This window comes from Gobio gobio (assembly GCF_949357685.1).
Source record: "Gobio gobio genome assembly, chromosome: 18".
NCBI lineage: Eukaryota > Metazoa > Chordata > Actinopteri > Cypriniformes > Gobionidae > Gobio > Gobio gobio.
The window spans coordinates 843,622-856,385 of record NC_137111.1 but is presented as its reverse complement, the minus strand read 5'-3'; the positions used below and the strand labels follow the sequence as shown (position 1 = coordinate 856,385).

The following is a 12,764-nucleotide window of genomic DNA, read 5'->3' as shown; positions in this document are numbered from 1 at the left end:
CCCTAACACTAACTCCTGCCTAACCCTAACTCTTGCCTAACCCTAACTCTTGCCTAACCCTAACCCTAACTCCTGCCTAACCCTAACCCTAACTCCTGCCTAACCCTAACACTAACTCCTGCCTAACACTAACTCCTGCCTAACCCTAACTCTAACTCCTGCCTAACCCTAACACTAACTCCTGCCTAACCCTAACACTAACTCCTGCCTAACCCTAACTCTTGCCTAACCCTAACTCTTGCCTAACCCTAACCCTAACTCCTGCCTAACCCTAACTCTAACTCCTGCCTAACCCTAACACTAACTCCTGCCTAACCCTAACTCCTGCCTAACCATAACACTAACTCTTGCCTAACTCCTGCCTAACCCTAACTCCTGCCTAACCCTAACACTAACTCTTGCCTAACTCCTGCCTAACCTTAACTCCTCAAGCCCATAAACCCTGGCCGTTGGCCCAGAGGAAGCCCCAAATGAAGGCCCGATCAAGCCCTGGAAGTGACTGTGGAAACGCGACTGGCCCTGGCACGCACTTGCACACCTGACAGTGGAAACACGTAAAATATGAATATTTGGAAAGGAAGACCAGGACAAACTGAGCCACATTTACCTCCTTAAATATAACAAAGGCTTCGGTAGAGTGGGAACCTGTGCTGTTGGTGTGAACACTTAACACTGAGAAATGAGGGATTTACACTGACTAAAGGTGTTCTAGGGGTCAGCCAGAGTGGTGCCAAGGCCATGGAATTAGGCAGATTACACCTAGGCAGGCACCGCATGCGGTTATCACTTCAGCACATGCTCTTGAGGGCACCTTGTGCAAAACATTTGTGGGTGATTGCTATTGGTCATTCAACAGAGTGACTGTTTGTTCATTGACCAATCAGGTGCAGACGTGCATTACCTGAACATGACAGCCCTCACTAGAGGTCAGCTGAACTCCTCCTTCTGGGTGGTGGACAGGAAGCACATGTACCTGGGCAGTGCCGGCATGGACTGGAGGTCACTCTCTACGGTAAGGGCAAAGATATACCTGTGCCTGTGTTTACCTGGCAGTAGCCTGGATATTTAAACAATACACATGTTGAAAACGGCTTTATGCTGTCATTGGAACATAACTCTGTACCGTGATGGACTACTTCTGCGTTCACCTCTAATAAGAGTGTTAAAGGGTTAGTTCACCCAAAACTGTAGATTGTGTCATTAATGACTGAGCCTCATGTGGTTGGACACCCGTCAGACCTCCGTTCATCTTCAGACACAAATGAAGATATTTTAGTGTAAATCTGATGCTCTGAAAGGCCTCCATTGGCTCAATGCACTTTACACTCTCAAGACCCTTAAAAGACACTAAAGACGCCGTTACAAAGTCCATCTCACTACAGCGGCTCTACAATAACTTTATGAAGAGACGAGAATAGTTTGTGCGCAAAAAATAAAACCTAAATATCGACTTATATAGTGATGACCGATTTCAAAACACAGCATCATGAAGCTTCAGAGCGTTATGAATCAGTGAGTCAATTCAGCGGTTCAGAGCGTTATGAATCAGTGAGTCAATTCAGCGGTTTGGAGCGTTATGAATCAGTGAGTCGATTCAGCGAGTTGATTCATTGTTTTGGAGCGTTATGAATCAGTGAGTCGATTCAGCGAGTTGATTCATTGTTTTGGAGCGTTATGAATCAGTGAGTCGATTCAGCGGTTTGGAGCGTTATGAATCAGTGAGTCGATTCAGCGGTTTGGAGCGTTATGAATCAGTGAGTCGATTCAGCGGTTTGAATCGCCAAAGTCACGTGATTTCAGCAGTTTGGCGGTTTGACACGCGATCCGAATCATGAATCGACTCACTGATTCATAACGCTTCGAAGCTTAATTATGCTGTGTTTTGAAATCATCATCACTATATAAGTCGTTATTTAGGGTTTTTTTGCGCACAGAAACTATTCTGGTCGCTTCATAAAGTTATTGTAGAGCCGCTGTAGTGAGATGGACTTTGTAACGACGTCTTTAGTACTTTTTAAGGGTCTTGAGAGTGTAAAGTTGAGCCAATGGAGGCCTTTCAGAGCATCAGATTTACACTAAAATATCTTCATTTGTGTCTGAAGATGAACGGAGGTCTGACGGGTGTCCAACCACATGAGGCTCAGTCATTAATGACACAATTTACAGTTTTGGGTGAACTAACCCTTTAAAGCTGCATGCCTAGGACATGCTAGTAATCAGATAAATCCTGCTAGTAGCATCTTAATTCATGTTAATTCATGTGTTGAACCATGATAACAACATTATATAACATGCTAGGAAGCTTATAAAACTTTCAAACTTTGTCAAGCCAACAGTTTGTATGTTGGAGTTGTGTGTGAAATGTTATTATTTTACAGATGAAGGAGTTTGGCATCATCATTCACGACTGCAGCTGTCTGGTGATGGACCTGCACCGGATATTCAGCCTTTACTTCCAACTGGAATATAGAGACTTTCTGCCGTCGATATGGTCAAAGAGACTGTACGGGCTGTACAACAGAGGCAAGACCCAGAAACTGCACCTGAACCACACAGAAGCTTACCTTTCTGTGAGTTGAGCTAGAGCTGCTTCCATTCTCCATTCCTAGTGGAAGCGAGAAATAATCCTGGGACACGGAAATTATCCTTCATTAAATTTGCTTCCCTGTAACGATGCTTTATTTGTTTGTTACTACAGACACACGCCAGTATAAATAGAGCGGTTAGAGATGAAGATGAATGATGTTTGTTTTCTGCACTGTTTATGGAAGAGAGATTTGCTATTATAGATTTGCAGATGCACAGAAAATGAACGTGAAGCGTCTATCATCCACTGCAGATTCTGGGATCAGCATGCAATAAGTCCGGCTCCTGCTTCACTCTTGATCAAACCCCTGTGACGTGTGATATATCTCAAAGCAGAGAATGATGGATCATTGCGGCTCTCATGGTTGTGCACTGAACGCACTGAGAATGAAACGGCCGTGTTCACATGAGGCAGGGTTAGGGGCTCGTGTAAAGTGTTGATCAGAGTCTTCCACAGATCTGTCTACTGTATGTAAATAAACTGCAAATATTAGGACTGAATAAAGTCGAATACACTGGGTTACACCAATGAAAGAGGGAGAAATAGATCCTTAAGAAAGCTGCAAAACATGACTGCATTCATGGATTTGTCTGTTGTTTTTCCATCATTTGTTCTGCTAGAGTTCTCCAGATGTTTTCTGCCCAAAGAACCGGGCGAAAGACATTGAGGCCATTAAAAGCGTCATTCAGGAGGCAGAGACTTTCATCTACATCTCCATAACAGACTATTTACCAATGTTCAATCGCAGCGAACCCAGGTGAGTCAAGCAAAATATCTGCTGTAATATAATGTCATCACGGCTCCTGTTAGTGGGTGGGATATATTAGGCAGCAAGTGAATATTTTGTCCTCAGAGTTGATGTGTTAGAAGCAGGAAAAATGGGCAAGCGGAAGGATTTGAGTGAGTTTGACAAGGGCCAGATTGTGACGGCTAGAGGACTGGGTCAGAGCATCTCCAAAACTGCAGCTCTTGTGGGGTGTTCCCGGTCTGCAGTGGTCAGTCTCTATCAGAAGTGCTCAGAGGAAGGACCAGTGGAGAACCGGCCACAGGGTCATGGAGGACCAGTGGAGAACCGGCCACAGGGTCATGGAGGACCAGTGGAGAACCGGCCACAGGGTCATGAAGGACCAGTGGAGAACCGGCCACAGGGTCATGAAGGACCAGTGGAGAACCGGCCACAGGGTCATGAAGGACCAGTGGAGAACCGGCCACAGGGTCATGAAGGACCAGTGGAGAACCGGCCACAGGGTCAAGAAGGACCAGTGGAGAACCGGCCACAGGGTCATGGAGGACCAGTGGAGAACCGGCCACAGGGTCATGGAGGACCAGTGGAGAACCGGCCACAGGGTCATGGAGGACCAGTGGAGAACCGGCCACAGGGTCATGGAGGACCAGTGGAGAACCGGCCAGAGGATCATGAAGGACCAGTGGAGAACCGGCCACAGGGTCATGGAGGACCAGTGGAGAACCGGCCACAGGGTCATGGAGGACCAGTGGAGAACCGGCCACAGGGTCATGGAGGACCAGTGGAGAACCGGCCACAGGGTCATGAAGGACCAGTGGAGAACCGGCCACAGGGTCATGAAGGACCAGTGGAGAACCGGCCACAGGGTCATGAAGGACCAGTGGAGAACCGGCCACAGGGTCATGAAGGACCAGTGGAGAACCGGCCACAGGGTCATGAAGGACCAGTGGAGAACCGGCCAAAGGTTCATGAAGGACCAATGGAGAACCGGCCACAGGGTCATGGAGGACCAGTGGAGAACCGGCCACAGGGTCATGAAGGACCAGTGGAGAACCGGCCACAGGGTCATGAAGGACCAGTGGAGAACCGGCCACAGGGTCATGAAGGACCAGTGGAGAACCGGCCACAGGGTCATGGAGGACCAGCGGAGAACCGGCCACAGGGTCATGAAGGACCAGTGGAGAACCGCCCACAGGGTCATGAAGGACCAGTGGAGAACCGGCCACAGGGTCATGAAGGACCAGTGGAGAACCGGCCACAGGGTCATGGAGGACCAGTGGAGAACCGGTCATGGAGGACCAGTGGAGAACCAGCCACAGGGTCATGGAGGACCAGTGGAGAACCGGCCACAGGGTCATGAAGGACCAGTGGAGAACCGGCCACAGGGTCATGGAGGACCAGTGGAGAACCGGCCACAGGGTCATGAAGGACCAGTGGAGAACCGGCCACAGGGTCATGAAGGACCAGTGGAGAACCGGCCACAGGGTCATGGAGGACCAGTGGAGAACCGGCCACAGGGTCATGGAGGACCAGTGGAGAACCGGCCACAGGGTCATGAAGGACCAGTGGAGAACCGGCCACAGGGTCATGAAGGACCAGTGGAGAACCGGCCACAGGGTCATGGAGGACCAGTGGAGAACCGGCCACAGGGTCATGGAGGACCAGTGGAGAACCGGCCACAGGGTAATGGAGGACCAGTGGAGAACCGGCCAAAGGTTCATGAAGGACCAATGGAGAACCGGCCACAGGGTCATGGAGGACCAGTGGAGAACCGGCCACAGGGTCATGAAGGACCAGTGGAGAACCGGCCACAGGGTCATGAAGGACCAGTGGAGAACCGGCCACAGGGTCATGAAGGACCAGTGGAGAACCGGCCACAGGGTCATGGAGGACCAGTGGAGAACCGGTCATGGAGGACCAGTGGAGAACCAGCCACAGGGTCATGGAGGACCAGTGGAGAACCGGCCACAGGGTCATGAAGGACCAGTGGAGAACCGGCCACAGGGTCATGAAGGACCAGTGGAGAACCGGCCACAGGGTCATGGAGGACCAGTGGAGAACCGGCCACTGGGTCATGGAGGACCAGTGGAGAACCGGCCACAGGGTCATGAAGGACCAGTGGAGAACCGGCCACAGGGTCATGAAGGACCAGTGGAGAACCGGCCACAGGGTCATGGAGGACCAGTGGAGAACCGGCCACAGGGTCATGGAGGACCAGTGGAGAACCGGCCACAGGGTCATGAAGGACCAGTGGAGAACCGGCCACAGGGTCATGAAGGACCAGTGGAGAACCGGCCACAGGGTCATGGAGGACCAGTGGAGAACCGGCCACAGGGTCATGAAGGACCAGTGGAGAACCGGCCACAGGGTCATGAAGGACCAGTGGAGAACCGGCCACAGGGTCATGAAGGACCAGTGGAGAACCGGCCACAGGGTCATGAAGGACCAGTGGAGAACCGGCCACAGGGTCATGAAGGACCAGTGGAGAACCGGCCACAGGGTCAAGAAGGACCAGTGGAGAACCGGCCACAGGGTCATGGAGGACCAGTGGAGAACCGGCCACAGGGTCATGGAGGACCAGTGGAGAACCGGCCACAGGGTCATGGAGGACCAGTGGAGAACCGGCCACAGGGTCATGGAGGACCAGTGGAGAACCGGCCAGAGGGTCATGAAGGACCAGTGGAGAACCGGCCACAGGGTCATGGAGGACCAGTGGAGAACCGGCCACAGGGTCATGGAGGACCAGTGGAGAACCGGCCACAGGGTCATGGAGGACCAGTGGAGAACCGGCCACAGGGTCATGAAGGACCAGTGGAGAACCGGCCACAGGGTCATGAAGGACCAGTGGAGAACCGGCCACAGGGTCATGAAGGACCAGTGGAGAACCGGCCACAGGGTCATGAAGGACCAGTGGAGAACCGGCCAAAGGTTCATGAAGGACCAATGGAGAACCGGCCACAGGGTCATGGAGGACCAGTGGAGAACCGGCCACAGGGTCATGAAGGACCAGTGGAGAACCGGCCACAGGGTCATGAAGGACCAGTGGAGAACCGGCCACAGGGTCATGAAGGACCAGTGGAGAACCGGCCACAGGGTCATGGAGGACCAGCGGAGAACCGGCCACAGGGTCATGAAGGACCAGTGGAGAACCGCCCACAGGGTCATGAAGGACCAGTGGAGAACCGGCCACAGGGTCATGAAGGACCAGTGGAGAACCGGCCACAGGGTCATGGAGGACCAGTGGAGAACCGGTCATGGAGGACCAGTGGAGAACCAGCCACAGGGTCATGGAGGACCAGTGGAGAACCGGCCACAGGGTCATGAAGGACCAGTGGAGAACCGGCCACAGGGTCATGGAGGACCAGTGGAGAACCGGCCACAGGGTCATGAAGGACCAGTGGAGAACCGGCCACAGGGTCATGAAGGACCAGTGGAGAACCGGCCACAGGGTCATGGAGGACCAGTGGAGAACCGGCCACAGGGTCATGGAGGACCAGTGGAGAACCGGCCACAGGGTCATGAAGGACCAGTGGAGAACCGGCCACAGGGTCATGGAGGACCAGTGGAGAACCGGCCACAGGGTCATGGAGGACCAGTGGAGAACCGGCCACAGGGTAATGGAGGACCAGTGGAGAACCGGCCAAAGGTTCATGAAGGACCAATGGAGAACCGGCCACAGGGTCATGGAGGACCAGTGGAGAACCGGCCACAGGGTCATGAAGGACCAGTGGAGAACCGGCCACAGGGTCATGAAGGACCAGTGGAGAACCGGCCACAGGGTCATGAAGGACCAGTGGAGAACCGGCCACAGGGTCATGGAGGACCAGTGGAGAACCGGCCACAGGGTCATGAAGGACCAGTGGAGAACCGGCCACAGGGTCATGAAGGACCAGTGGAGAACCGGCCACAGGGTCATGGAGGACCAGTGGAGAACCGGCCACTGGGTCATGGAGGACCAGTGGAGAACCGGCCACAGGGTCATGAAGGACCAGTGGAGAACCGGCCACAGGGTCATGAAGGACCAGTGGAGAACCGGCCACAGGGTCATGAAGGACCAGTGGAGAACCGGCCACAGGGTCATGAAGGACCAGTGGAGAACCGGCCACAGGGTCATGGAGGACCAGTGGAGAACCGGCCACAGGGTCATGGAGGACCAGTGGAGAACCGGCCACTGGGTCATGGAGGACCAGTGGAGAACCGGCCACAGGGTCATGAAGGACCAGTGGAGAACCGGCCACAGGGTCATGAAGGACCAGTGGAGAACCGGCCACAGGGTCATGAAGGACCAGTGGAGAACCGGCCACAGGGTCATGGGCGGCCGAGGCTCATTGATGCCCGTGTGGTCCGATCAAACAGACGAGCTACTGGAGCTCAAACTGCTCCAGAAGTTAATGCTGGTTCTGATAGAAAGGTATCAGAATACACAGAGCATCTCAGTTTGTGGAGTATGGGGCGACACAGCCACTGACCAGTCAGGGTACCCATGCTGACCCCTGACCCCGCCCAAAGCACCAACAGTGGCCCGTGAGCATCAGAACTGGACCACGGAGAAATGGAAGAAGGTGTCCTGGTCTGATGATCACGTGTTCTTCTACATCAGTGGATGGCCGGGTGTGTGTGTGTGGCTTACCTGGGGAACACATGGCACCAGGTGCATTATGGGAAGAAGGCGTGGCGGTGGAGGCAGTGATGCTTTGGCCAATGTTCTGTTGGGAAACCTTGGGTCCTCCATCATGTGGATGTGACTTTGACCCGTCTCACCTACCTCAGCATTGTTGAGCCCATGTCCAGCCTTTCATGGAAACGGTATTCCCTGTGGCTGTGGCTCTTTCAGCAGATAATGCGCCGCCACAAAGCACAAATGCTTCAGGAATGGTTTGAGGAGCACAACAACGAGTTTGAGGCGTTGACTCGGCCTCCAAATTCCCCAAATCTCAATCCAATCGAGCATCTGTGGGATGTGCTGAACACACAAGTCCAGTGGAGTCCATGCCTCGACAGGTCAGGGCTGATTTGACAGCAAAAGGGGGACCAACACAATACTAGGTCATAATTTTATGCCTGATCGGTGTATATGGCGCTTGTAAAGAAATGTATTCTGTCTGAGTATTTCTACTAGATGGGCTAGTTACAGCGAACAGGGAACGTTCTGACAGGGTTCTCTCAAACTAACATTCTTCTAGTAACGTTTTTGTTCAAAGTCTTTAATAATATTCTTTAAACGTTAGCACAAAAACACTGTTCTTGGAATGTTTTAGTTGAATGTACATTTAACGCTTTTACTGCTTGACATCAAAGACCGGATATGTTCATTACACACTTATAAGAGATCGTGTAATGGGCAAACATCTATTACAATATAATGAAGCGTTTGTGACATACGTTTGTCCGAATACACAGTTGGATCAGGTTTAGTCACGACATCTACCTGAGGTTCTAATGGGATCGTGCTTCCTTTATATCTCCATTCACAGCAGGAGCATTGCTGATGTTTACTCTGTCCTTCACAGGTACTGGTCACCCATTGACAACATCCTCCGAGAAGCCCTGATTCTGAAGGAAAGCATCACAGTGCGTGTGTTAATAAGCTGCGGGGAAGAGACCGGGCCGCTGACGCTGAACTTCCTGTGGTCTCTGAAGGCTCTGTGTGTGGAGTCGCTCAGATGCTCTCTGGAGGCGGTCAGTGTGCATTCATCAGACATTACCAGATTATTATTACCAGAGGCTATTATTGTAGTTTATTATCAGCACTGGGACTTTTCACTGTTCGTATCATTCTGCTTGACTGTGACACAGTCACTAGAGAACTAATGATCACCTGTCAGCATGTAATCGAGGACACTATTTAATCCCCACTCTCTCCCACACTATGTTGTCTGGTCCAGTATCTCACAAATGTATGGGCTTACCTGTTCTACTTACACTATATTGCCAGAAGTATTGAGCCGCCCCTCCAAATCCCTGAGTTCAGGTGTTCAACCCCTTCATGGCCACAGGTGTGTAACTCCAGATCTAGGCCTGCAGACGCTTCTACACACATTAGAGAGAGAATGGGCCGCTCTCAGGAGTGTGTGTGTGTGTGTGTGTTCGCTTCTACACACATTAGTGAGAGAATGGGCCGCTCTCAGGAGCTCAGAGAACTCAAGCGTGGGGCCGTGATCGGTGGACACCTGTGCAATAAGTCCAAATATTACACTAAATATTCCACGCTCAACTGTTAGTAGGATTATAACAAAGTGGAAGCGATTGGGAACAACAGCAACTCAGCCACAGAGCGGGGTCAGCGCATGCTGAGGGTCACAGAGCGGGGTCAGCACATGCTGAGGGTCACAGAGCGGGGTCAGCTCATGCTGAGGGTCACAGAAGTCGCCAACTTTCTGCAGAGTCAAGAGCTCCAGACCTCCAAACTTCTGTGGCCTTCAGATGAGCTCAAGAACAGTGTGTAGAGCTTCATGGAATGGGTTTCCATGGCCGAGCAGCTCATCCAAGCCTTACATCACCAAGTGCAATGCAAAGCGTGGGATGCAGTGGGGTAAAGCGCGCCGCCACTGGACTCTAGAGCAGTGGAGACGTGTTCTCTGAGTGACCAATCACGCTTCTCTGTCTTACAATCCCATGGACGAGTCTGGGTTTGGCGGTTGCCAGGGGAACGGGACTTGCCTGACTGCATTGTGCCAAGTGTAAAATTATGGGGTGGGGTTGTTTTTCAGGGGTTGGGCTTGGCCCCTTAGTTCCAGTGAAAGGAACTCTTAATGCAAGACATTTTGGACAATTTCATGCTCCCAACTTTGTGGGCTCAGTTTGGGGACGGCCCCTTCCTGTCCCAGCATGACTGACCAGTGCACAAAGCGTCTCCATAAAGACATGGATGAGGAGTTTGGTGGAGGAACTGGACTGACCTCAACCCGATAGAACAGCTTTGGGATGAATTAGAGCGGAGACTGAGAGCCAGGCCTTCTCGTCCAACATCACAAATGAAGAATCCCCATAAACACACTCCTAAACCTTGAGGAAAGAAGAGCTGAAGCTGTTAGAGCTGCGACTCCATATTAAACCCTACGGATGAAGAATGGGATGGCATTAAAGCTCATGTGCGTGTAACACTTTTGGCAATATAGTGTTTCTTTCTTCTACTGATCCTCTTCATCATTTTTTGTCGAAAGACTCACTTTCAGATGTGAATAAATGTTAGCTAGATTGTAGTGATGTTTATGCTGGAGTATGATTAAATAATGGCGTGTCATGATGTGTGGTGAGTCGGCTCACGTGATTAATGTTTCACACTTCAGAACTTCCATTAAGGGAACCTTGTGAGCATAGATGCTTTCTGGTTTTCACTGTGCATTGTGGGAATGAACGTTTCAGTGCTCTGGAAACCTGGAGCTGATTGAGACGCACCCTAAGATATGAAGGTGCTGCACGTCAATGGAAGGTTATTTGAACAAAAGGACCAGAAATACACTCACCTAAAGGATTATTATGAACACACACTAATACTGTGTTTGACCCCCTTTCTCCTTCAGAACTGCCTTAATTCTACGTGGCATTGACTCAACAAGCTGCTGAAAGCATTCTTTAGAAATGTTGGCCATATTGATAGGAGAGCATCTTGCAGTTGATGGAGATTTGTGGGATGCACATCCAGGGCACGAAGCTCCCGTTCCACCACATCCCAAAGATGCTCTATTGGGTTGAGATCTGGAGACTGTGGGGCCATTTTAGTCCAGTGAACTCATTGTCATGTTCAAGAAACCAATTTGAAATGATTGGAGCTTTGTGACGGTGCATTATCCTGCTGGAAGTAGCCATCAGAGGATGGGGACATGGTGCTCATAAAGGGATGGACATGGGCAGAAACAATGCTCAGGTAGGCCGTGGCATTTAAACCATGCCCAATTGGCACTAAGGGGCCTAAAGTGTGCCAAGAAAACATCCCCCACACCATTACACCACCACCACCAGCCTGCACAGTGGGAACAAGGCATGATGGATCCATGTTCTCATTCTGTTTACGCCAAATTCTGACTCTACCATCTGAATGTCTCAACAGAAATCCAGACTCATCAGACCAGGCAACATTTTTACAGTCTTCAACTGTCCAATTTTGTTGAGCTGGTGCAAATTGTCGCCTCTTTTTCCTCTTTGTAGTGGAGATGAGTGGTACCCGGTGGGGTCTTCTGCTGTTGTAGCCCATCCGCCTCAAGGTTGTGTGTGTTGTGGCTTCACAAATGCTTTGCTGCAGACCTCGGTTGTAACGAGTGGTTATTTCAGTCAAAGTTGCTCTTCTATCAGCTTGAATCAGTCGGCCCATGACCTCTGACCTCTAGCATCAACAAGGCATTTTCTCCACAGGACTGCCGCATACTGGATGCTTTTCCCTTTTCACACCATTCTTTGTAAACCCTAGAAATGGTTGTGTGTGAAAATCCCAGTAACTGAGCAGATTGTGAAATACTCAGACCAACAACCATGCCACGCTCAAAATTGCTTAAATCCCCTTTCTTTCCCATTCTGACATTCAGTGTGGAGTTCAGGAGATTGTCTTGACCAGGACCACACCCCTAAATGCATTGGAGCAACTGCCATGTGATTGGTTGATTAGATAATTGCATTAATGAGAAATTGAACAGGTGTTCCTAATAATCCTTTAGGTGAGTGTATGATTTGCTACAGTCCCAGAAACAACATAATACACGGATCACACTGAATGATGAGGTGTTGTTTCATAGGCAATAAATGTCTGCTATGACTGGATTACTGTCACCCGTGCTGAAGACACATGTGCTGTGTTGTTGTTCCTGTAGAAGTTCTTCATCCCCCGGGAGCAGAGCGATGGCCGTCTCTACAGAATCAATCACAGCAGGTTCATGGTGACAGACAGCTCTGTGTATATCGGTGAGATTCAGCTGCTCATCTCAACGGAATTGAGAAAAGTGGGAAATGTTGTTTGACGCTTCTTCTCCTAAACCTTGTTTCTGGCTCTTAGGGAATTCAAACTGGGTGGGCAGCGAGTTTGTGTTCAACACGGGTGTGGGTGTGGTGATCAGGAAGTGTCCGGAGGCGAACAACACCATCACTGTAGTCGAGCAGATGAAAGCTGTGTTTGAAAGAGACTGGCATTCCCACTACACTAAACCTCTAGATCCAAACCACATCCCAGCATGCAGCATGCACACAGTCAAAGAAGACTTCAGCGTCTGAAAATCACATCAACTTTCCAATGCATATTGGTTGGCTGTGTCTTTTCGTTAGTACCACGCGCCTTGAGTTCAAAGCATGGCATGTCATGCTATCAGAACATGTTTTGTATGGTAATATCTGTTTCTCTCTCTCTCCACCTGGTATGAAGATGCTCTTCAGCGGTGCGATCACACTCACAGATGCTATCTTTGTCCTTCTCCTCGTCCTGTCTGGACGTGGGTTTGTCCGGTA

At 50.8% G+C, this 12,764-nt stretch overlaps 1 protein-coding gene across 1 annotated transcript in view; it reads left to right on the top strand.

Annotated features, from left to right (window-relative positions):
- The window catches only part of LOC307142545 (inactive phospholipase D5), a gene marked incomplete at both ends in the record, with an annotated part of 55,477 nt that extends 42,944 nt beyond the window's left edge, over positions 1–12,533 (top strand). Inside the window, 6 exons of the mRNA XM_079843514.1 lie at positions 885–1,012; positions 2,379–2,570; positions 3,208–3,344; positions 8,843–9,011; positions 12,137–12,227; positions 12,319–12,533. Of these exons, the coding sequence (XP_079699640.1) occupies positions 885–1,012; positions 2,379–2,570; positions 3,208–3,344; positions 8,843–9,011; positions 12,137–12,227; positions 12,319–12,533 (932 nt within the window). The remainder of the gene's footprint in view (positions 1–884; positions 1,013–2,378; positions 2,571–3,207; positions 3,345–8,842; positions 9,012–12,136; positions 12,228–12,318) is intronic.
- Between the last annotated feature and the right edge of the window lie 231 nt (positions 12,534–12,764).